The 25,829-nt window shown below is 48.2% G+C and overlaps 2 protein-coding genes and 1 pseudogene across 4 annotated transcripts in view; 1 reads left to right on the top strand and 2 right to left on the bottom strand.

Annotated features, from left to right (window-relative positions):
• Npc1 (NPC intracellular cholesterol transporter 1) overlaps positions 1-1,393 on the top strand; it is a 46,446-nt gene extending 45,053 nt beyond the window's left edge. For all 3 annotated transcript variants that reach the window (XM_021150652.3, XM_085833376.1, XM_029472286.2), the window contains one exon: positions 77-1,393. In XM_021150652.3, coding sequence (XP_021006311.1) covers positions 77-159 — 83 coding nt within the window. In that variant the 3' untranslated portion in view covers positions 160-1,393. The remainder of the gene's footprint in view (positions 1-76) is intronic.
• On the bottom strand, positions 1,094-24,185 carry Rmc1 (regulator of MON1-CCZ1). Its single transcript, XM_021150654.3, has 20 exons — positions 23,965-24,185; positions 23,560-23,636; positions 21,356-21,440; positions 15,260-15,316; positions 13,273-13,359; positions 12,309-12,449; positions 11,963-12,066; positions 10,952-11,041; positions 10,755-10,860; positions 9,839-9,950; positions 7,473-7,517; positions 7,239-7,292; positions 6,477-6,605; positions 5,803-5,909; positions 2,750-2,869; positions 2,441-2,518; positions 2,154-2,258; positions 1,997-2,065; positions 1,692-1,917; positions 1,094-1,280 (listed from the first exon to the last, which is right to left on the bottom strand). Exons 1-20 carry the CDS (start codon positions 24,064-24,066, stop codon positions 1,201-1,203), a joined length of 1,974 nt encoding a protein of 657 aa, XP_021006313.1. The 5' UTR covers positions 24,067-24,185; the 3' UTR covers positions 1,094-1,200.
• On the bottom strand, positions 17,234-19,801 carry LOC110284772 (chromatin target of PRMT1 protein pseudogene; annotated as a pseudogene).
• Positions 24,186-25,829: the final 1,644 nt, after the last annotated feature.

Below are 25,829 nucleotides of genomic sequence, written 5' to 3'. Positions count from 1 at the left end.
TAAAATAGAAAAAAGCAACAAGAGCATGGCTGGTTTCCACGCCTAGGTTACTTACGCCTTCTCTTGTCTCATACAGGGCCGTCGGTGAATAAAGCTAAGAGACATACCACTTATGAGCGCTACAGAGGGACAGAGAGAGAACGGCTCCTCAATTTTTAGCCTTGTAGCAGGCTTTGGTGACTGTGTTTATGGATAGGTCACGTTTACTGCAAGACAGCTGCACTGTCAAGACTGAGCTGGCTTCTGGCTGTTCCCAGGAGTCAGGCTGTGTCAGAGCTGTGTCACATGCAGCTCTGCCCACGCTTTTAAACTCAGGAATGCACACCTAACTTGTGAAGCAGTATTATGGATCTGAAAGCAGCAATCGCCAGCCCCTACTGGCGCACCAGGAGGAACCTCATCTTGGGTACAAGGAAGGATAGTTCTGTCACTTTAATTTTCTTCAATGCCTACTTTTAGTGAAGGTCATTAAACACTTTAACCTCCCTTCTAGCCCACCACCAACCAGAGATAGTGGGAAAGAAAGGATACAGGGGAAGTGGACCTGTTCTTTGGAGCAGATCCTGTCTGCATTATCAGGAAACCAGCAATTCAGTTCACAGGTCAGCAGGCAGCTCCACCCACTCGCAAACACTTCACGGATACACCAGCAGTGTTGGGGTAGGAACAGCCAGGCCTCAGCAGGAGGGACCAGGGCCGACAGGAACACCAGAAGTTCTTGGCTGTTCCCCTCTCAGCAAAGACTGGAGACCAACAAACATTACACAGCTAGCTCTATATTCTCTCTGTGGAGTCCCAACAAATGGAGCTCAACTACACAATATAAGGCAGACCAACCAATCCATGCCTGTCATTCACGTGTCCTGTGCTTGCTTTAGGGAAACAGTCCTTCACAAGTCTGCCTTTCACCTGTGTCTGCTTCAGCAAAATGTTCTTTCACATTTGCCCCAGCAAAACACCATCCAACACAACTGACTTTCCAAAGAACCCTTAAGTTTCCATTTCACAGTGGCAATAACTGTGACCTGATCCCCAGTTCTGAAAAGCCAGCCCACATGCTGTCTCCTTTTTTCGGGAGTTAGCAACATTTGAGGATGTTGTAGGTACTTTATTACATTTTTTGTAGTTTAAAGAGCTTTATTAATGCAATAAATTAACTTTGTACATTTTTATATTTAAAAAAAAGACTATTAAGGGACTTCAGAATGTTGTAGGCCTCATTAGAGCTTGTTCTCCAAAAACCTGCTTGAAAAAGGCAACGTGTTCTTCACAGTGTTCTCCTGTAGGGACAATGCAGCTCAATCAGCAGCTCGTTAGGGCACGGGAAGGCAGAATGCAGGCAACGCTCATGGATTTTAACTTATTTTTCTTTAATAAAATACCTCCTCCTCCATTTTGAGGTCTTTTATTGCAGAGCTCACACCTTCAGCAGCCAGAGCATCTCTGACCTGTCACTCATACCGTCTGTGCTGTGTATACACAGCATAAGCTCATCCTCTTGCATCCTGTCTTATCACTACTTGCTTAAACCTGAAGCATTCAAAGCCCAAGCCATTTCAAATGCTTCGCCACCATGTGCATTCCTGTTCTGATTCTATAGAGAGATCCCAAAGTCAGATATAAATATGCCCTTCAGCCCTGAACTTCATGAAAGCTTCCATTGTCTATGGTCACCCTGGGCATTCCCTTACCTGGTGTGAAGTTAGGGTTCCCTCGCAGACGCTGGTTTCGCTGTTCAAAGAAGCGGAATATGGTATAGAAAAGCATGACATCATCAGTCTGCTTCGCAGCATCTAAGAATTTGCGAGCAGAAATGTTGTCATGGCCACCAATACCCCGGATGAACCTCAGGGCAGCCAACACCTGGTGTTTAGACAGAAGAACTTCTACTATCTCATCATTTGCTGTTGAAAGTCTCTGGAAGTAAGAGAGAGAGGGGTAAGGCAACCACAGGAAGGAATGCTGGTGATACCTGAAGCTGTGGCAGGGCAGTTACCTTCAACATGTCCAGAGATAGCTGGTGGGCGGGAGGATAAAAGCTTTCTAGGGACAGCAGCAAGCAAGCCTGAAAGATAGGGTTTCGGCTAGCTTCAGTTTGAAGGTTCCCACTGGAAGGTTTAGTGACTACAAAATGGGCATCCAGTGGTACAGACCAAAGGCTTGGAGTCGCTGAGCACGTGGTACTGCAGGAACTGGTGCAGCATGTAGAAGAGGTTATGCTGGACAAGTGTCTTGATGACAAGTTCATGTAAGTAGTGCTGGGGACACAGGAGGAAGTAAATTATATCGCTGAGTCACTGGACCATGGCTGGCCACACCCATTCCCACTGAGAACCAACTGGCATGGTTAAGGCACCCGGGGTCTGCAGATTCTTTGGCCATCTCTTCTGATCTCATTCCTCTCTCTAACTTAAGATGGCAAATACCCCGCTGAAAGTACCTGCACTGGAATCTGAAACTGGTTCAGAGAACGAATATATTCCATCAGCACAGCTATCACAAACTTGTGTGGCATCTCCTAGGGAGGAAGAAGGAGGTCTTGTAATGTCAGTTGCAAAAGGAGCTACAGGCAGCCCACTGATCCCCAGTAAAGTCCAGTGTTCTGGGTACTGGTGTTAGACAAATCCTTATGAACTAGACGCCAACCACACAACCCCAGATCCTCCCCCAGGGCAATACCGCTCACTTAACCATAGTGTGGATCCTGTTGCTCCCCACAGTAGCCCACTCAGGGACCACACTCACATACCTTGTTTTCCACGAATGGTGACAGCACCTGTGTGTACACGTCAGACTGGTCCACCACTGCTTGGGGTCGCACTGGCCTTTTGAGAGGAGGGTTGCTCCGGCTTTGCCCTGCTTCTACTGCCTAAAGTGGAACAACTTGTGACCTTGGTCACCTTCCACAGACATGGTACTCACTACAGTTAACCCAAGACTTAAATTTCTAGACACAAGTCTATCACAAGCCAGACACGTGACAAGAATGACAAAACTCTTCCCATGGCAGACCTGTGCTCTGGCAAACACTCCAGGGTTTGTGGGAGACTGCAACTAAATAACCAAGCCAATCACGCTTTTTCCAACCTCTGAAGACGTGTAACTGACCTCAGCTTTTCTCACTCTTGACCAGCTGCACTGTCGTTCATGAAGCTACCAGACAGTAAAGGAGCGCAGTGTGCACTGGATCCATGTTGGCATTTTAAAATTCATTTTTGTAGTCTTTGAAATGGATCCAGGGCCTCACCAATCTCTACATTCCGACCACCAAGTCACAGCCTCTGGCCAGTGTAATGGGAATTATTGGACAGTAAGCCAGAGTTCCCCAAAGATGACAGAGCTGTGAGCTGCACCAGCTGTGTGATCTCTAAAGAGCAGGCACAGCCTCAGTGCGGACAGCCTGACCATGACATCAGTCTGACAAAGCCCAGGGTCTGCCACTGGGCTCAAACCCGCTGACTCCACAGCCCAGGACACCACCAGAAGGACCAAGAGGAGGAAGGAGACAGAAAAAGGACAGAGGTGATGTAGGCAGCCTGGCCTTCAGTGGTCCATCAGACTAACTTCAAAGAGCCAAGCAAAGTGGGATTCTCAGCTTGTTTAAACGATGTCCACTGTTGCTAAGCATGTCCTTGAAGTAATTTCTTCCACTGATCCCAAATTTATTTCTTGCTTTAGAAAAACAGAAATACTAAGTTCTGAACCTAATAAGCCACAGTAATTTTCCCTCCCTCTCATTGAACACATGCTGTCTATTAACTGAAATGCACGGTGCTGGTGCTTAGCCAATGGCTCCCAGGACACTTACGGTGGCAGTATCCAAGGATATCCTTTGTTTCTACTCTTAGGATAAACCCTGTTGCCCTGTCAGTAAGTGTTGGTGAGTACAGACATGTGTGGCTGCTGCGGATGCTGAGGATATCTGACTGCTGAATACTCAGCCCTTTCTGAGGCTCAGAGAATATCAAAGAAGTAGTAGTAGAATGTTAAAGCCAGAAGACAGGGTAAAAGGGCTGCAAAATACCCTGACACAGACATCACAAACATCTCACGACAGCAGTCAATCACGGACCCTAAACCTCCCTGCCAGACTATCTGGGAAGAGACAGTCATGGCCTTTGGTTGAGTACCCAACAGCGATCCCACCAGGCTCCAAGGGACATTTGCAAATCTGCTAGTAGACAGTCCTCATTACAGGAAAGAGACTTGTAAGGAGGAGGAGCAAGACAAGGCTAAAGGAAGGGAGTGACCGGGGATGAAGACACAGGTAAGAGGAGTGACCGGGTATGAGGGCACAGGTAGGAGGAGTGACCGGGGATGAAGGCACAGGTAGGAGGAGTGACTGGGGATGAAGGCACAGGTAGGAGGAGTGCCCGGGTATGAGGGCACAGGTAGGAGGAGTGACCGGGGATGAAGGCACAGGTAGGAGGAGTGACTGGGGATGAAGGCACAGGTAGGAGGAGTGACCGGGTATGAGGGCATAGATAGGAGGAGTGACCAGGGATGAGGGCACAGGTAGGAGGAGTGACTGGGGATGAAGGCACAGGTAGGAGGAGTAACTGGGGATGAAGGCACAGGTAGGAGGAGTGACTGGGGATGAGGGCACAGGTAGGAGGAGTGACTGGGGATGAGGAAGCGAACAGTGGGAATGAAAGAAAACAATGTTGCAGACATACAGGAAATTGTCAAAAGATACATTTCATCAATAAAATAGTTACTTTGGCCAGGTGTAGTGGCACATGTCTTTAATCCTACACTTGGGAGGCAGGCGGGTCTCTGAGTTTACTTGGTCTACATAATCAAGTTCCAGGCCAGTCAGAGGTATATAGTACAACCCTCTCTTAAAAAAGAGAAAGAAAGAAAGAAAGAAAGAAAGAAAGAAAGAGAGAGAGAGAGAGAGAGAGAGAGAGAGAGAGAGAAAGAAAGAAAGAAAGAAAGAAAGAAAGAAAGAAAGGAAGGAAGGAAGGAAGGAAGGAAGGAAGGGGCTTCAATCCCAGCACTCAGGAGGAAAAAAACAACAAAACCAAACAAATATATACATTCATTCATTCTTATTTGAAATAAAAACCGTTTTTTAGAATACAGGTACATGTTGCATGATGTTGGACATACCTTGCCCAAATTTCCCTCTAGATAACCATGTAAATATTTGCAAAGGAGAAAGGCAGCTAACACTAGAAAGAAATCACACCTCTAACTTGCTAAGTGTAGGCTCTGTCAAAAGCCAAGGCTGATTTTCTTTCTACAAAATAGAGGCTGACCAAGAACATATGCACACATAAGCACAGATTTTAAAAGGCAGAAACTCGACGGGCGTGGTGGTGCACGCCTTTAATCCCAGCACTCGGGAGGCAGAGGCAGGCGCCAGCCTGGTCTACAAAGTGAGTTCCCGAACAGCCAGGGCTATAAAGAGAAACCCTGTCTCGAAAAACCAAAAAAAAAAAAAAAAAAGCAGAAACAGGGCTGGTGAGATGGCTCAGCGGTTAAGAGCACCGACTGTTCTTCCAAAGGTCCTGAGTTCAAATCTCAGAAACCACATGGTGGCTCACAACCATCCGTAACAAAAATCTGATGCCCTCTTCTGGAGTGACTGAAGACAGCTACAATGTACACACATATAATAAATAAATAAACAAATAAATCTTTTTTTAAAAAAAGCTAGAAAACAGTGAAGGTGTTGAGTTGCAGCCTTGAGCCAGTTGCATGTGGGGACTCTGGGCATGCCGCTGGCACCTTGCCCTCTACCATTATGCCGACTAATCCTGTCACACCGCGAGACTCCTCCCACACTGTCTAGCTTACCATTGTGTAGCTCTGCTCAGCATCCAAGTACTTCTTATACTCATGGTTGAGTTTATCAAACACGGTGGCTATCACAGGCAGCGTGGCTCTGTCTGACTCACTCAGCACTGGAAAGGACAATGCAGGTCAGACTCACTGTAATCAGAATCCTCATGAGCGATCTCAGAGGGTGGCCAATGCAAACCCTGCCTTGAAGGACCCTCAAGTAAACATGAAAATCAGCCAGGATCCCTGCAAGTGACGAGGAAACCAGCAAGGCAGAAGATGTAATCAGCTTTCACTGGAGTGCCTGCCTACTGGCTGGTGTCTGTCAAAGTCTACAAGTCCTATGTGTATTTCCATCTTTCCTATGGGTTAAGAATCCATCCTTCAAGCATGTGGGCCTGACTGCAAAGGCACGATCAATTTCCAGATGTAAGTGGGAGGGGGTTGGGGAGCCTGGCAAGAAGACTTAGCAGGTAAGAAGCACAGGCCACCAGGCCTGACTGCCTGAGTTGATGGAAGGAGAGCAGAATCCTTCCTGTGAGTCATCCTCTGAGATCCAGACACAGACCATGGCATGTGCATGTGTACCATGCTGTGCCCAGATACGGACACAAGCAGGCAGAATTTAAATAAATAAATAAAGAGATGGCGCCTTCCCATAGACCGTGGGGAAGGGTCCGGGCACTTACTCTGTGAACACACAGACAGAACCACCGCCTTGCACTCCTTCCTCTGGAGGAGAAAGTCCATCAGCCTTCCTTTATCTGGCAAGAGATTCACTATGGGCTGAAGTTTCACCTGCAGGTTCCAGAGGTAACCTGGATGTTAAGAGGCAGCATGTTCATCAATGTGTGCAAGCCAGAACCAAAGCCAACAGAAAATGACTCAACCTCTCTATCACATCAAAAATAACTCAAGTGACCACTTTCTCAGTTTCCGAGATCTCGTCCTGGCGTCAGTGTACGGAAGAGAAGTGAACTAACTCCCTGTATGCAGCGGGTGTCTACCTAAGAACCCTGGAGGATGAGACTGAACACTTAAAATGATAGAGAACTGCAAAGTTCTCAGGTGCAAAGCCACAGGCCATTATCCAGGAAGAGACAACAGGCTGAAGGAGCTGTCACCAGCAAGATGAGATAAGGGACAGGTGGACACCTTAGGCAGGAACATGAGGAGTGGGGCTAGAGTGTGAGACTGTAGACCACTCATCATGGGCAGCTTTTCTGAAATGGCCATGGGAATCAAGCCAGGGTTGGCCACTTTAGTTATAAGAATCATACATGCTCATGGAAGAAAAAAAAAAAATGACCCTGCAGAGAAGTATAGGGTGAGATGCAGTGCCACTCTCAAGACAGAGGGGAGGGCCACCTCAAAGATTCATACTGAAGTGACTCTGGCAGGACTAAAGTGGGCACATGCTTTTCTAGCCTGGCAAGGGCCCTCAGACCTACCTTGGCTTGCACTGATAATGATGTCTGGTTGAAAGACGATCCATGAAGAGGAATCTGGTTGTTAAAGGAAATTCCACACTGGGAACATTGGGTCACAAAAGGGACGCCCCATTTCACTTAGCCCTTGCCCCCACCTCTTGAGGCCACAGAAGGCCTGCATCCCCAGAGTAGCTCCAGTAGTGGGGCAGGGACACATCCCCTTTGTGCACAGTGCCACCACCTTCGTGAGGATACAGAGTTTACAGGGGACAGGAGACTGGCTGGTCACGGCTGCAGGACCTGCAAACAGAGAACACGAGCGTGAGGAGGCAGTAGGGAAAGCTGCTGGAATGAGAACTGAGCCATGAAAGAGAGGCTCTGTAATGCCTCCAGCAGCCAGGACTTGACTGTAGTTAGGTGAGGAGAGGAAGGAGGGTCTTGCCTCACTAATGACACACCCGGGCAAGAGGGAGTGCGTCAGCTGCAGTCACGAAAATGTGTCAGATCTTCTCTCAACAGTGGTTGGCTGTAAGCTTTACTTTTTAAATGTTTTATGGGTTCAGTGTTTTGCACAAATATGCTTGTGTGTGTGTTTCTGCGCACGCGGATGCACACGCACACATATCACATCCAGGTCTGGTACCTGAAGAGGCCAACGAGGATGTTGGATCCCCTGAAACTGGAGCTATAGATAGTTCACCACCAGAGACCAAACCCAGATCCTCGGCAAGTTCGGCAAGTGCTCTTAACCAATGAGCCACGTCTCCATCACTGAGTTTGTTTTTACCAGAAATGACACATCACCATTTAAATGTGTACATTAAAGCCCTAAGAAATTGACCTGGAGGGCTCAACAAGAAGACGCAGATTCACCAACCTCGAAGGTTCAAATGAAGACAGCTTGTGGTTAACTGCTTAACAATGGGCTCCATTACCCACTGCCCTGCCCTGCACTGAACAAATCTAGGCATAAGAGGGCCACCTAAGGAGCATTCCCCCTCGCATGTCAGGAACTCATTCCAACCAGTTCTGCTGCCTGTCCTGCAGCCTGGGAAACTGACCATTGATTGCCCAGCTATAATCAGAAGGCAGTGCTAGTGAGCTGCATACATAGACAGCCATTCTAACACACCCCACACCCAGATGAGGAGCGTGCTGTCAGACAAGCTTCTGCAAAGTCCAGGCACACAGGACTGAAGAGGGAACTTCCAACTGCCTACCACGGGCCTCAGGAAAGCACGGGCATTTCAGTCTTCAGAGACCCGAGGTGATCTTAACACAAACACAAGCCACCTGTTCAGCAAGACAAAGCCAATACATCTCTCAAAATCAGCTTGTGAATACATACCCACCCAATGACAGGGCCAGGTGGGCACACAGTCTCAGATTTCCCAGGGGCTCATGGTCCAGCAGGAAGCACAAAGGGCAAGGCATGTTCTATCTGCCCAGACTGCCTAAAACCCCAGGAACCCATGTATTCCTGCCCTCTTACTATCATCAGTCTTTCCTGGACTAATCTGATCCACTTCAGTTAGCACCTTGGTCAAGCAAGCAGCCTGTTTATTGCTCCTTTATTGCTGGATCAGAGTTGAGGGTTTTTACATGTTTACAGTCAATAATTTGCTATCAGCCATTCCTTACTGCAATGTTATTATCCAGGAAAAGCCAGATGCCAGAAAGCACACAGAAGCCAGTTAAGGACACCAGATATCTGTGAATGCCAGCTGTTCCTTCCCACTGGACCTTTTGCTGAGCCCATAAGATAAGCCAGCTGCCCAAAGGCTTGCTGATCAATCTACCACCTAGAGCTTGGCTCTCAACTGTCTGAACAAAAAGCACAAGGAAATCAGAGGCTGAGAACTGCCACAGGGCAGCTGACAAGTGTGCCTCCTAACAAAACAGAGACTGGGGGCTTCAATCAGCTAACTGGACTGCAGTCTTCATTAAAACTACAGTAACACAGTATTGTCAGAGGCCTGGTGTGAATGGGATTATTTCTTTTCAGAGCTCCTGACCTACTACTCTCCTGAGGTCCTCACCCATCTTAGTAGGAGGAACTCAAGAACTACACCTGTCAGCTGTTACTGTGACGAATCATTGGCCACATCTGCTATAACCAAGCACGAGGGTTTGATAAGGGGGCTCTGTGGTTAAGTCTTTGTTGCCCTAACACAGGACTGAATTCAGTCCAGAGCATCCACATCCTCAGAGTCACAGCTGCATCTATCTCCAGCTCTAGGGAATCCAGCACCCTCTTCTGCCTTCTGACAACATACATGCTCACACATACATGCAGACAAATACAAACACATAAATAAAAAGCAAATCTAAAAAAAAAAAGAAAAAGAGTACGAAAATGTAGGAGCATGTAACCCCATTAAAATTATTCAGCCACAGTCAGCTGAATCCCAGGGTTACAGAAACTGAGAAACAGAAGATGTTAAGGTCCTGAGTTCAATCCCCAGCATCCCAAAACAAGAAAACAAAAGTTCCTCTGCGAAATGAAACAGATTGAGGATTCCCCGTGTTCCTTGTCCCATTCTGAGCCTGACCCTGGAAGATTCTAACAAGAACACAGCCCGTGGGGAGAGCTAGCACTGCCAGCTCACAGAACCTCTTACCTGCCAGGGGGATCTCGTAAGGTTGAATTGATCGGGCTGGAAGCACAGGATGATGGAAGGTAACCGTGCCATCGAACTCGCCCCGTAACCTGATGTCAAAAATCACTGACGTCTACAGTAGGGAAAACACATCACCTGTTGCTGGTCTGGAAGCCTGTGCTCGCAGCCATCCCCAGCCCCGCCCCCTCAGAGGACGACTGTGCACAGCACGACTCTCTTTCCCACTGTCACTGCTTTCACAGACGCTTCCCGCGTCCTCGTAAGATCTCAAAGAGATATAGACAGAGCTTTTTCATTGAACTTGAAACAGCTTCATTAGTCAGAGACATAGCAGTGGGACCCTCCAAGAAAGTAGGGGAAAGGTGTGGCATACCTATACAGATGTTCAGTTAACCATCTGGAAAAGCAGACCTGTCACAAATCCATGGGCCCAACAGTGTCCAAACATGATGGTAAACTGTTTTCTATGCCCACACACATGAAACAGGCCACGGACTCAAGTGACACCAGGATCTGCAGTAAGTCCCAGCTCAGCTGGTTCAATCAAGTAAGAATCCAAAGATCAAATCAAATGATATTTTCTCAAAGTTTTTAATTTCTTTGGTTTTTTTGAGACTTTGTTTGAACCTCTGACCCCCAGCTCTGCCTCCCAAGTGCTGAGATAACAGGTGTGTACCATCACAGCTGGTTTTTAAGCAACGCTGGGACGTGACAAGCTAGGCAAGAACTCTACCTAGCAAGCTGCATCCCCAAACTGGAATTGTTTTTAATAAACTGCTAGGGAATCGGTTAAACTGCTCACTCCTTTGAGCTTAAGCTCTTTCCCACCCTTGTGCAGGCTTGCCAGCTCTCACAATGCCTATAAAAAGGCCCCGCACAGACGATGACGACGGCTGCTTCCCACATCAGACTTTACCTCTGTGTCCTGATGGTGGACAACGACCAGGTTGTCCACTACATTGAGGGCAAACTTTCCCGTCCTATTTAACTTCAGTATGTGCATCTTTTTACATGCACCCTCTCTGTAAGACAACACAGAGGTCAGAGAAAGAGGTCAGCAAGCCTTAGTTCAACTTAAAAGCAGAGAGCGCCGAGAGCACGAGACAGACGTACCGTGGGAGATGGTACAGCACCACCTCCGCTCCCGTGCTGTTGGAGGTCCGAGAGTGATGGCGCAGGAAGAGGATGTAAAGCTGCCCGTATCTAGTCAGAGAGAGAGAGACAAGTCACCTCTGGCCATTTTACTGCTGGACAGGTAGTAGCTGGGCTGGCAGGGGAAGGCTGGCCCAGCTGCACAAAGCCCTGGGCTGAGACCCCTGCATGCCAGAAACTGAGAATGGTGGCCTATGTTCAGAATTTCACCACTCAGGAGGACCAGAAGTTCAAGCCATCTTGACTACTTGTAATGTTACAAGTTCTGACCCAGCCTTAAAGGGACAGTCCGAGTTCTCTACATACAGTTTGACTACAGTTCTCTGGAAGAACACCACACAGCCAAGCACAGAATTCCAAAGTAAGGAAGAGATACAGGTCAAGAGTCACAACACCCACTGGTTATTCCACTTCTAGCTTTGTGTTTCCTTTCATAGAACGAGGACATGTCCCATAATAAAAGGATGGGCCATACTCTCTTCACAGTAGATGTTACCCACTGGGTGCTGCTGTGCTGCCGTGGAGTGTGGATGTCAACTCCAGCAATGAGCTCGGCCCTGGCCTGCCAGTCCCCACCCCAAAACTGCACTCACTTCTAGGCTCCCTAAACTGGGTGGCCAAGTGGAAAACGAAGACGAGAAAGGAGGGAAGTACATTCTACTACACTGAGTCAGTCACACGTCCGCTCCCAGGGTCAGTTCCCAGCACCCACAGGGCAGCTAAGCCCCAGCTGTAATTCCATTTCCAGGGGACTTGACACACTCCTGTGGCCTCTCATGTGCACATACATACAGATAAAGCATACAGAGAAAAATAAATAAACCTTTTGTTAAAAGTGTCACGTTCAAAACAAAAACCAGGCAAGTCCTCGCTATTGCTTCTAAGGGTCCTTTACTCTGCGCTCCTGACACACCCTATCGCTTGTGTCGCAAAGGGCAATTACACACAGGACCCCTCTGAAGACAGACATACATGGTCGCCATCGCAATGTCTCGTTCTGAAAGGCTAAGTTTAGTTGACTTCGGTGCAGCTGGTAACTCAATCTCGAACTTGGGAAGCTTCGACATGGTGCCAGCCTGTTTAGGGAAAGCGTAGCAACCTTTAGGGCATTGCCTCCATGCTTCTGCCTGCCTGCAGACACCAAAGCAATGCAGACCCTGCCTTCGATGCTTCCCCACAGAGCATCCGTGGACTGCTGGGATGGTGAGGTGCACCCTCTAGTGGTCAGAGATTCGGGGTTCATATGACTGCCTTGCTTCAGAGCTGGGTAGACAAGTGGGCAGCGGGGTTATGTTAAGGAGCCAGGGCTAACTCTTACCCTAAAATGGAAAGGCTGCAGGACATTCTCAAGGACCGTGGTGGACAGCAGGATCACGGCGCTCTCGGGGCAGTACGTGTACCAGTTCACATTGATGTTGTGACTCTTCAGGAGTTTGAGGCTTCGTTTCTCAGGCAACACCTAGGACCATGGTCAAGAAACAGAATCTTCCCATTAAAAGACTGCTACAACAAATTAGGTAAATTAAGAGCACAAAATACTCACTGAGGTCTGGGGTAAACCCCGGTGGAAGAGAGCTTGCATAGGACATGTGAGGCTCCCGTTCAGTCACCAACACCAGCAAAACCAAGGAAATCCAGCCCAGGGTCCCACAGGAAACTGTCATTTCTATTTACTAGACACACTAGCTGTGTGCATCTTGTTTTCCACACCTCCATAATTTACCCCTTCCTACACCCTGAGAGATGAGAAACTCAGGCTGAGAAAGGCTCGGAGCAGTAGACTGGCATTTACAACCAGGGCTAAGCCTCCACATGCTCCAACACCATGCACCTAAGATCAAGGAACCACAAGTTTTCATTAAGCTGAGAAACAGTGAACGTGAAGAAACATGTAAGCCAGCCAGCTCACTCAACTTTCCAACCGTAATGATAAAAAAAGTGAAATAAGCTAGACATCTTGTAACAGGAAGTGGCAAGACAAACAGCAGATCATCCACACAGCAGAACTGTCCTCAGAACAAAATCTGGGAACAACCCCCAAAGCATACCGCTATGCAGGAAAACCCACACTACACAAGTTTATGTGCAGGACTTCCCCTTTTGTGAAAAATAACAGTAAGAAATGCATGTGTATAGAGGAAAACTGGAATTGTGCACAAACTGTGGCTGACGGTCATTTTTATGAACTTGTACTTTTTGAGGCTGGCCACAGAGCCTTTGGCGCAGCACAGGCCGCTGAACTGCCTCTGCTTCCTCTAGCAAGCCTGTAACTGATACAATACCTGGTAAAATTCGATGCCTTGATCAGTTATGAAGACGATTTCAGTAGAGCTGGTCCAGCAGAATCCTAGTATGTTGGCATTCTTGGTCTGGAAGAATCGCAGGAACAGCGTTGTCAGAGGACTGTGCTTGCGCGGTTTATATTCCCAGCACCCAGGAGGCTAAGGCAGGGCACTTGGGAATTCAAGGCCCTCCCTGGCTACATTTCAAGATGCAGGCCAGTCTGGACATGAAATACTATCTCCAAAAAATTAAATAAGTAAAAATTAACAAAAAGCAAGGGGCTAGGGAGATGCCTCTATGGGTAAGAGCCCTTGCTGACCAGCATGAGGACTTGAGTTCGAATTCCCAGTATCCACATAAAATTGCCACAAGTGCCCATAACTGTAGTGCTAGTGTGGGACATGGGGAGCAGAGACAGGAGACAAGGACAAGTCTCTGGGGCTTGCTGGCCACTAGCCTATCTCTAGGTTCAGTAAGAGACCTGCCTCAGGCGGATTTCTGAGTTCGAGGCCAGCCTGGTCTACAAAGTGAGTGCCAGGACAGCCAAGTCTACACAGAGAAACCCTGTCTCGAAAAACAAAACAAAAAACAAAAAAACAAAAAAAACAAAAAAAAAAGAGACCTGCCTCAAGGGGACACAAAGGTGCAGAGCAGGACACTCCACATCCTCCACTGACCGGCACACACTGTGTGCACACACCACACACAAGTCCATACTGTAGCTTTAGCAAGTATAAACGCTCTAGTTTGTTAACAAGAAGGCTGTGCAGCTTCTCTTCAAACCCTCAATGCTCGGCTGTCACTCATCAGGCTCTCAGAGTGGACCTCACGTTTATGACAAAGGCTGGCTGTGAGCGATGTAGCCTGGGCAGTCAGGAACTGAGCACTGTCCTGTCTCCCCCTCCCAGATGCTGGGTTACAGGGAAGTATTTCCATGCTGGAGTCAAATGCTCTTTTAAACACGGTCTTCCCCAATTTTTGTCCTACCACTTCTACTGAAGGTCCTGAATCTTAATTCCTTCCACTCTGCCCAACAGAGGCAGAAGCCTGAGTTTTATGGAAAGATAATACCCAGAGGCCAGAGATTCCTACTTCTGCCTCTCAAACTCCAACACTCTTTCAGTCATTACAATAATACAAGGGCTGAAGTTCTTCAGTGGTCACAAAGCAAGATGGCTTCCAGGGGCCTGAGACCATAGAATGGGTGGCCTAAAGACTGAAGGGGAATAGCAGGGCTCAGACAAGGAGCTGTTCCATACTTAAAGCACCTGAAGGGCTGAGTGGAGCTTGGTTAAGTCCTGAGGCTCCTCTCATAGAAAAAGACCCCATTTTAAGTGCCACTTACCGGGAACAATAAGATGCCAAAGTTACCCCCATGTATTGACAGCTCTGTTTACTCTCCCAGCTGCCCTTGGGGTGACCATGGCATGGAATGGCATGGCATAGCAGAGCTCCCTCCAGCCTCATTTATTACACCCTACAGAGGGCACAGGGATACAGGACGGAGACCCATCAAACAAAGAACACTTCAGAGAACCTCACAAGATGGAACACGTGGGATCCAAGGCCTGAGGCCCACAGAGAACCTCACAAGATGGAACACGTGGGATCCAAGGCCTGAGGCCCACAGAGAACCTCACAAGATGGAACACGTGGGATCCAAGGCCTGAGGCCCAGAAGCCTGCAAGCACGGCGAGGAAGCCCCAGACAGCACTGAAGGTGACCCTTCAGCCATCAGGCCTCCATTTTATAGCTGAAGACACAAAACTGGGTTAAACTGTCCAGTATCATAGCTGACCGCCCAGCCGACCTCTCCAGCTCATCAACAACACAGACATCTCCCCAGACAGACAGAGATTCCAGCCTATGCCCACTACCCAACCCATCGCTCACCACACACAAACAACAATGGACACTGCAGTGAGGAATGGGGCCCTGCCCCCTACACCCACACCCACACCCACCCACACACACACACACACATACCTTGCACTCTTGTGTGTACTCCAGTTGAGAGTTATCTGGAATAAAATTACAAAAGTCCTGAAAGACAGAAAAAAAAACACAAAGGGAAATTTTCAGATAGAACAGCCTACTATGAAATAAAATGGACAAATGTTTTTGGTTTTGTTCTGAGACAGGGTCTCACTAGGAAGTCCTGGCTGTCCTGGAACTCAGAGAGATCTGCCTGCCTCTGCCTTCTGAGTGCTGGGGCATCTTGAAGGTGTGTACCCCTTGAAGGTGTGACAAGCAGATTTTTAAAATGATTAAAAAACAGCTGGACAAACACCCACAGACAGAAAAGACAAAGACAATTAGGGTCAAATGATACCAGATTTCTCAGTCAACTAAGAGAAGTCCATCTAACCACTCAGTTGGAGCTCAGTCAACTAAGAGAAGTCCATCTAACCACTCAGTTGGAGCTCAGTCAACTAAGAGAAGTCCATCTAACCACTCAGTTGGAGCTCAGTCAACCAAGAGAAGTCCATCTAACCACTCAGTTGGAGCTCAGTCAACCAAGAGAAGTCCATCTAACCACTCAGTTGGAGCTCAGTCAACTAAGAGAAGTCCATCTAACCACTCAGTTGGAGCTCAGTCAACTAAGAGAAGTCCATCTAACCACTCAGTTGGAGCTCAGTCAACTAAGAGAAGTCCATCTAACCACTCAGTTGGAGCTCAGTCAACCAAGAGAAGTCCATCTAACCACTCAGTTGGAGCTCAGTCAACTAAGAGAAGTCCATCTAACCACTCAGTTGGAGCTCAGTCAACTAAGAGAAGTCCATCTAACCACTCAGTTGGAGCTCAGTCAACTAAGAGAAGTCCATCTAACCACTCAGTTGGAGCTCAGTCAACCAAGAGAAGTCCATCTAACCACTCAGTTGGAGCTCAGTCAACCAAGAGAAGTCCATCTAACCACTCAGTTGGAGCTCAGTCAACTAAGAGAAGTCCATCTAAGCACTCAGTTGGAGCTCAGTCAACTAAGAGAAGTCCATCTAACCACTCAGTTGGAGCTCAGTCAACTAAGAGAAGTCCATCTAACCACTCAGTTGGAGCTCAGTCAACTAAGAGAAGTCCATCTAACCACTCAGTTGGAGCTCAGTCAACTAAGAGAAGTCCATCTAACCACTCAGTTGGAGCTCAGTCAACTAAGAGAAGTCCATCTAAGCACTCAGTTGGAGCTCAGTCAACTAAGAGAAGTCCATCTAAGCACTCAGTTGGAGCTCAGTCAACTAAGAGAAGTCCATCTAACCACTCAGTTGGAGCTCAGTCAACTAAGAGAAGTCCATCTAACCACTCAGTTGGAGCTCAGTCAACTAAGAGAAGTCCATCTAACCACTCAGTTGGAGCTCAGTCAACTAAGAGAAGTCCATCTAACCACTCAGTTGGAGCTCAGTCAACTAAGAGAAGTCCATCTAACCACTCAGTTGGAGCTCAGTCAACTAAGAGAAGTCCATCTAACCACTCAGTTGGAGCTCAGTCAACTAAGAGAAGTCCATCTAACCACTCAGTTGGAGCTCAGTCAACCAAGAGAAGTCCATCTAACCACTCAGTTGGAGCTCAGTCAACTAAGAGAAGTCCATCTAACCACTCAGTTGGAGCTCAGTCAACTAAGAGAAGTCCATCTAAGCACTCAGTTGGAGCTCAGTCAACTAAGAGAAGTCCATCTAAGCACTCAGTTGGAGCTCAGTCAACTAAGAGAAGTCCATCTAAGCACTCAGTTGGAGCTCAGTCAACTAAGAGAAGTCCATCTAAGCACTCAGTTGGAGCTCAGTCAACCAAGAGAAGTCCATCTAAGCACTCAGTTGGAGCTCAGTCAACTAAGAGAAGTCCATCTAACCACTCAGTTGGAGCTCAGTCAACTAAGAGAAGTCCATCTAACCACTCAGTTGGAGCTCAGTCAACTAAGAGAAGTCCATCTAACCACTCAGTTGGAGCTCATGAACAGACTGGTCTTTTGAGAGAACAATTTGTTAAAATTGACCAGAAATACAAGATTGCACTGAAACTGACACTGACAAAATGTGGTTGACCTTAAACCTTCAAGAGGGTCAAATAAAGCCAGTTCAGTGGATCTGACCGGGAAGACTGCTTCTGGCTGAGCCCAGGGAACCGCACTTCAGCACGAGCAGCACACGAGCCTCCCCAGCAGTCAGCGGGTCACCAGTTACCCACTCTCGCCTCTTCTGCCACTTGTGCTACACCAACGGCTGCTTCTTCTCTATGAGAGGTGCGGAAGCCTCTTGGGCATGACAGAAAGCCAAAAGGAGAGCTTAAAAATCTTTTCTTGGCTGGAGAGATGGCTCTGCGATTAAGAGCACTGACTGCTCTTCTGAAGGTCCTGAGTTCAAATCCCAGCGACCACATGGTGGCTCACAATCATCTGTAATGAGATCTGACGCCCTCTTCTGGTGCATCTGAAGATAGCTACTGTGTACTTAGATATAATAAATAAATCTTTAAAAAAAAAAAAAATCTTTTCTTAGGGTGGAAATTCCAACTTAGCCTGTCAGCTACCATCTATGTAGTTTCAATGTAGGCAACACCAACTTTGACCAAATCAAAGTTGCTACCATGTGTAACCCATTCTGTGGCCCAGCAGCAATGCCAACATTCCCAGTTTACTACCTTCACTATCAACATAGCAAACATGCCTTTAGCTCCAGCTATTAGCAAGAAGCTTTTAAATAAAGATGTAGAACTCTATCCCAAAGACCACCCAATAGTGAAAACTCTGGCTCCTTCTGGGATCATAAAAATCAACCGAGGAGATATTTTAAAATGTCAAAAAATTACATTAAAAATGACAGGCAGGGGCTGGTGAGATGGCTCAGTGGGTAAGAGCACCCGACTGCTCTTCCGAAGGTCCAGAGTTCAAATCCCAGCAACCACATGGTGGCTCACAACCATCCGCAATGAGATCTGGCGCCCTCTTCTGGAGTGTCTGAAGACAGCTACAGTGTACTTACATATAATAAATAAATAAATCTTTAAAAAAAAATAAAATAAAATAAAAATGACAGGCAGAGGCTGGAAAACTGTTCTACTCACAAGGCCAACGCATTCCGGTCAAACAGATGCCTGGGTGACTGGATAAACAACAAAACAAACTCAACCAAATTTAAAGGAATATAGGGTTTCATATAACACAGTATCAAAAAGTAGACGGAACAGACCAAATGTACCAACTGGTGGCAGGTAAGTCCACAGCCTATTGGGACAGGTCCTTCCAGCATCAATCAGGTTTCTTCTCATGTTTTCTCAAGGTTGTTTTATAGATGTGGTGACCTTAACAAGAGTCTAACAGGTGGGCCGGCAGGCAGGCTTCAATCATTGGTTTCAGGATCTGTCTGTGCCATGTAGGCATCCAATTCAGCATTCAGGTGTCCTTTAGTTTTTGACATGTATGCATTCAAATGGTTGTCCAGCTGCTCCTTGGTCAATACAGGGCAAGTGAGGGCACCTCTTCCTCAGCCACAACCACAGCCTCTTCCCCGACCTATCATACCTTGACCCCTACCACCGATTCTGCCACAACCCATAGCTCTACACCCTGGGCCCCCTCTCCCAGGACTGCCACAACCTCAAACACCACCTCTTCCTAAGCCCATTCAGGAAGCTAAGGCTCGTCCACCTCGGAGCAGGTTTTGACCTCGGAGTGGCATCCCACCCCTAAGCAGGTTTCTGGTAACACGTCCCCCACGTGGTCCTCTCTGGATTATGGGTTGGCCTCTTCCTTCAAGTGCTCCCATGGCCAGGGCACCTATGGGTCGGCCTAACTATGCCTGGATGTTACTCTTACCCAGGCGCTGCTTTAAGCTCTTCTGCTTAAGTTTTAGTGCTGCCTGAACAGAGGGTCTATTCTCCATCTGCTGGGCCAGCCTTCTGTTTCTGGCACTGGCTAGCTGCTGCTGCTGCTGCTGCATCAAAGCCCAAATATTCACTGGCATCGGCTGTTTTGTTCTTTAGCATATTAATAAAGTGCTCATTTAGAGACATCTTGATAGTGCTTTTTAGCACAAATGTTGGCGCTGACTGTGCAGCCATCTTCAAATCCCGAGAATTTGATGGACGCCAGCGCTCCTCCCGGGGTTGTCACTAGCTGGGCGGTTGGTTTAGATGCTTAACCGGTAGGATGCGAGGCTCCCTTGTTGTGGGTTGAGTATCTAGCTAACCGATCCTCCCGCTTATCAAGCCTGCCCTTTCCTGCCTTTCGTCTGTGCCACCACAGCCGGAGTCGCCAACTCCCCCTTGGTGTCCAAAACAAAATCATGAACAGACTTTTAAAACTCATTCTTCAAGCCAAGTAGGCAGCTCACACCTAGGATTTCAGCACTCAAGAAGCTGAGACTGGAGGATTGCTCTAAGTTCAACACCAACTTGGTCTATGTAGTAAGTTCCAGGTCAACCTAGGCCATAAAAGAAGAGAGAGAGAAATGGAGAGAGAGAAAGAGGAGGAGAGAGAAAGGAGGAAGGAGGGAGAGGGGAGGGAAGGAGAAGAAGGAAGGGAAGAAAGAAGAAACACATTCTTCAAATGGGTGACATCACACTCCTCAGGCTGCCTGGAAATGCGACAAAACTAAAGCAGCAGCACACACAGCAGCCTGCCTCTCTCCCCGCCTCTCTCCCTGCCAGCCTCTCTCCCCGACAGCTTCTTTCCCTGCCTGCCTCTCTTCCTGTCAGCCTCTCACCCTGCCTGCCTCTCTCCCCGCCAGCCTCTCTCCCCACCAGCCTCTCTCCCTGCCTCTCTCCCTGCCAGCCTCTCTTCCTGTCAGCCTCTCTCCCTGCCAGCCTCTCTCCCCGACAGCCTCTCTCCCTGCCAGCCTCTCTCTCTGCCTCTCCCTGCCAGCCTCTCTCCCTGCCAGCCTCTCTCCCTGCCAGCCTCTCTCCCTGCCTCTCTCCCCACCAGCCTCTCTCCCAGCCTCTCTCCCTGCCAGCCTTTCTCCCTGCCTGCCTCTCTCCCTGCCAGCCTTTCTCCCTGCCTGCCTCTCTCCCTGCCTCTCTCCCTGCCTGCCTCTCTCCCCACCAGCCTCTCTCCCAGCCTCTCTCCCTGCCTGCCTCTCTCCCCACCAGCCTCTCTCCCTGCCTCTCTCCTCGCCAGCCTCTTCTCTACTTTGCTGATGACAACAGTGACCAGGAGGAGTAACTGACTGACACGTGACGCTAGGAGAAACCCAGGACCTCTTCATGCTAGGCTAAGGACCACTGCATCCCACCGCACAGCAAGCAATGGTGAGGATGTTCAAGAGATGAAGTACCAGCAAGCTGCCCCAACTGTGTCTATCTGCCTGTTCCTACCCAATCCCACATGCAATGGAGATATACCAGATGCTGAAGTGACTAAAACATCATTCATTCACCAAGTAATCAAAATATACCTCCCATAATCTATGTTGCCAGTCAGCAAGCAACATAAAGATGTATGATAACCCGAATTACTTAAAAACAAAATGGAGACAAGAGAGATGTCTCGACAGTTAAGAACACAGGAGCTGGATTCAATTGCCAGCACCCAACCACCTCTATCTAGTTCCTGTTGCAGGGGATCCTATACCCTCTTCTGGCCTCCTCAGGTACTGCACACACATGGTTCACAGGCAAACAATGGGCAGAACATCCATACACATAAAAATAATCAGAGTAGAAAATGGACTACTTAGCAAAAGGAGGGAAAGCAGAGCAGTGGAGGTGCACGCCTTTAATCCCAGCACTTGGGAGGCAGAGGCAGGCGGATTTCTGAGTTCAAGGCCAGCCTGGTCTACAAAGTGGAGTTCCAGGACAGCCAAGGCTATACAGAGAAACCCTGTCTCAAAAAACCAAAAAAAGAAAAAAAGGGAGAAAGAAAGAGGAGGGGAGCCAGGAGAGAAGCCAGGAGAGGGCAATGGGGACAGAGCATGACCATGGGACATAATAAACATGAAAATGTCATGATGAAGTTCACCATTTCAGGTCATAAGTATATACTGCAGGCTCTCAGCAGCCCCACATCACTGACCCTCTGAGGGTGAGCAAACAAGCAGAATTCAGCCTCTGCCTCCCCCAAGCACCTCTCTCTTGCCGGGGCTGTTCGAAGCTCTGTCTTACCACAGCCTTTGAGGTCCTCTGCACAGCCAGGATTTTGTTTTCTAAAGAAAACTTGATACACTTCACTTCTCCTCTGTCATCCATCCTGCAGAAGAGAGCGCACGTCAGGAGGGCAACCGCCCGCAACTCCAGCTCTTCCCCCCACTGACAAGAAGCAGCCAGGACTCTCTGGGAAGCAGCAGACCCAAGCCTAATGTTACAATTGCATGTCTGAAGCTGTGACCAAAATCTACAGGTAACAACTTGCTAGTGAGGTGGACAGATGACACAGCCAAGTGGCTGGAGAATTTAGGGTCACACACGTCACTGAGGACTACTGGACACCTGGTGGGAGAGATGCACGCATTGCCTTAATTGTACCGATAGTTTCCTGGGTGTATCAATATATCAATGCATGGTAATTGTTCAATTAATTATGAGCCAATTATAACTTAGTAAAGCTGTTTTTAAAATAAAGTTAGGGCTCAGCTGGCTCGCTGACACCTGAGTATGATCTCCAGGGTATGAGCCTATGTAAAAACAATCTCACAGTGTGGCTGGCATTCCCTTCTAATCCCAGTACTGGGAAGGCAGAGACAAGCCAGCCCTGAAGGATCACTTGCCATGCCAATGTCCCAATGAGACAGCATCTCACAACACACGGAGGAAATAAAAACGTGGCACACATATACAAGTTAAATGCTGTATCCTACCAAGACTTCAAGCTCCTCAGATCTCTGAAATGGAGCCTGTGATAGGCAGTTCCCCCTCTTTTTTTGTTTGTTTGTTTGTTTTGGTTTTGGTTTTTTTTAGTCTCACAGGGCATCTCACCCACTAACCTCTGTCATGCCTCTATCAGATGTCCAAAGGAAGGCAGTTTGCATCTCAGAGCCCTGTGGCTTTGGGCAACACGTAGCTGAACTACTCAGTGTCCTTACTATCTCTGTTCCCAACAACCCAGCCTCCAGAATGCAGACATATAGGATTTCCAATCCCATAGAACATATAATGTTCAAGGGAGGTCCTGCTAGCTCACCTTCCCTGTTTTCCTCCCTACACAAATAATGTGACCAAGAGCCCCCCACAACACCATGCCTATGCTCCTGATGTTATCCAGGGCTGGCCTCCAACCAGAAACCTCTCTCTTCCCACCTTGAAGCCTTGCTCAACCCCATTATTATTACTGAGGTCAAAGCTGTACCCCTTAAGTGCTCCCACACTCTGAACAGAGCTTTAGCATAGACTATCTCTTCTCTCCAGTTAAAAATGAATTCCCCAAAGGAGTCTGGGCTAATTCAAAGCCTTCCCTTGTCTACTGCTTTCAGTGTGTGCTGAGTAAGGGCCAACAAAAGAAAAGCCAGGCAGTGGTGGCTCACTCCTTTAATCCCAGCACTTTTGAGTCAGAGGTAGGAGGATCTTTGAGTTCGAGGCCAGCATGGTCTACAGAATGAGTTACCTGACAGCCAGGGCTACACTGAGAAACCCTGTCTCAAAAAAATAAAGAAAGAAGGAAGAAAATGGCAAAGGAAAAGAAAACAAAGTTGGCTGTTTTCTTGAAGTAAGCTTCAAACAGCTGACACATATTAAATGCAATTTTTATTTATTTTTATTATATATATGTATATATATATATATGTATGTATATATATATATATATATATATATGTATGTATGTATGTATATATATATATTGGAAACAGGGTCTTGTTACACCACCACTAACCTGGGAGCTATTTGCTACTTAGCTCTGCAGAGGGCTGGGATAGGCCTGTTGAGGGACTTGTGAAAATGAAAGGGACTGCTATTGTCAATCATGCTGTCAACCAGAAAGCCAGTCTGTCACTTAAACTCAGTGGAAGCCCGGATTTTTCTCCATTACACGAGAACACTGGATTTTCCACCACCCAGCAAAAACTCTAGAAGAGCTGGGATAAATGAGTAAATGTGTCTCCAGGCCCAGCTCTGCAGAAATGAGCGCACGGACTCAATAACTTCAAGAACCAGGAAGTGGGTGCCCTAGGAGATCTTCGGTTCCCACTTGAACTGCTACCCATATTTCACTCTTGACATTTGTGCTGTGCCCAAACTGCACCAGCAAATGTCCACTGCTCTGTCCTACTGACACGTCAGGCCGCTTAGAGGAGGCGATACAAAACGATTCAACTTTCTGAGTTAGAAAACCGCCGGTGTTTACATGTGTTTATTACTCTGAAAGCGCAAATTACCTAAAAGAGATGGGATTCCTATCATCTGGGCCTTTAACGACCACTCCTGTAGCTCCACCCGACCGAACAGCAAAAACCTGAGGAAAAGAGACACCGTTAATGGTCAGACTTTCTAAGGACCTAGACTCGTCTTTCAAGGATCACGTCTCCCGTACCACATCCTCGATTGGTACGGTACAAACTAACAGGGCATGCTCATAGATGGGTGCTTGAACGAATTTTAAGACGGTGCAAGGGCAGGCCAGACACTAAGACTGGGCGTCTGAAAGCCAGCTCGCACACTGGCACCTCCCATGCGCTTGCACACTCGTCTCTGCCCCGGTACAGTACACCGGGCACTCTCGGCGAGGGTGCGGCGACGCTAAGGCGTCTGGGCGCCGGGCCCTCGCCGCGGCCGCCGCTCACCTGCTTGTTGGCCTCGTCGAAGAACACGCAGTTAACCGGGTTCGCCTTCTCGAACTGCACCGGCCGCTCGCACAGCTCCAGGTAGTAGTCCTCGCCGCCCATGGCTGGGACCCGCACAGCTCTTCCGCAGAGGTTGCAGTCCGCGATCCCGGCCGCCGCTCGCCGCTGTCCTAGGCCCCGCCCCGTGCTCCACGTGACCCGGCCGTCCGCGCATCCGTGGGCGGGGGAGGGTCCCACCAGAAGACACGCCCCTTCCAGGAGGGGAGGGTGAGTCACGTGACCCCGACGCCTGCCGGCTGCTGGGTGGCCAGCCTGGTTTCTAACTTGCTTACCAATGGTGACATATTTGCCGACACCCAGGGTCCCTTCCTCTGTCCGATTAGTCAGAGATGAGTCAGGAGGCTGACTGTAAGCGTGCAGCAGAGAAGACCTGCGAGGCGAAGATTGATTTCTGTGTTCACCTCAGGACCCTCCCTCACGCCAGGCAGCAACGTTTCTCGAGGAATTCCCTGTCTAGCCCCAGAAACTGAGTTTTGAGCAGTCTGCCTCAGCCATACCAGTAGGCAAGTGCTGTGATCTGCCAGGATGTTAGGGACTAAATTTTGCCCCTCCCCTAGAGATTACGTGTTGAAATTTTAACCCCCAATATCTCAGAATGTGCTTGAAGCTTTAAAGGTAAACTGAAGTCATCAGAGGGGTCCCTAAACTAATGTGACTGGTGCCTTTATTTAAAGAAGAAAATGAAGAGAGATTAGGGCATTAAATTCCCAGCCAGTCAAGTGGCCATATACAAGCCAGAGAGGCCTAGAAGAAATAGCCCTGGTCCAGCGAGATGGCTCTGTAAGTAAGGCATCTACTACCCAGTATGATGACCTGAGTTTGAGGAGCGGTGCCTTTCTGTGGCGCCCTCTTCTGGCCTGACATGAATTTCTGTTTTTCCAGAGGGCTGTCTACATAGGCAAATACCTTTTTTTCTTTTTTTGATTTTTTCGAGACAGAGTTTCTCTGTGTAGCCCTGGCTGTCCTGGAACTCACTCTGTAGACCAGACTGGCCTCAAACTCAGAAGTCCACCTGCCTCTGCCTCCCAAGTGCTGGGATTAAAGGCGTGTGCCACCACCACCCGGCCCTTTTTTTCTTATTTCACTTTCTTTTACAGATTTATTTGTTTTCTTTTTTAAGTTTGGTAGTGGGCGCGCGCACATGTGTGTTGGTGGGTATGTCCACGTGAGTGCAGGTGAGTTTGGAAGCCAGAAGAGGGTATGCATTTAGGCAGGCACTGTAGCACTCACCTCCCAAGAACTGGGATTCCAAGACTGCTCAACAACGTTTGTTCCTTCTGAAAGCTTAAAGTCTTTGGAATATAGAACAAGAGTTAGCAAATTAAAATCCTAGCTGCATTCACTGTGAACTCCTTTTACCTCTCATGAAGGGGCTGGAAGAGACCCAAGGCAGCCAGGACGTTAGGAGGGTGACGTGAGTGCTGGACACTAGCTACTCCTCTGCTATATCAGAGCTGTGCTGTTTTGACGGCGATAAGCAAGGGGAGGGGTTGAGCAGAACAGGAAAGATAAGAAAGAATGTGAAGAACTAACCAAAACACATTGAGCTGTAGTTTTTAAAAACAAAAACAAAAACAACAGCTACAAAACAACAGAAAATGGGGTTCAGAGTCAGCTGAGCTTCTGAGCTTGCTAGCACCAGGCTTTCTATGGGGGCTCTAGGGGGGAGTCCTCCATGGGAAGAAGTGAGCTCAGATTCCTGGGGAGGCAGACTGAGTAGCAGCCCTCAGGCAGCTCAGCCAAGGATTGGAGCACTTCCTGCCCTGATGGTTCGCTGGCTGGGTGGCTCCTTCTCTTCAGTATTT

The sequence above is a fragment of the Mus caroli genome, unplaced genomic scaffold, assembly GCF_978045245.1.
Source record: "Mus caroli unplaced genomic scaffold, Mus_caroli_1 scaffold_19, whole genome shotgun sequence".
Classification (NCBI taxonomy): domain Eukaryota; kingdom Metazoa; phylum Chordata; class Mammalia; order Rodentia; family Muridae; genus Mus; species Mus caroli.
Note: the sequence above shows the minus strand (reverse complement) of the source record. Positions and strands in the feature narration are given on the sequence as shown.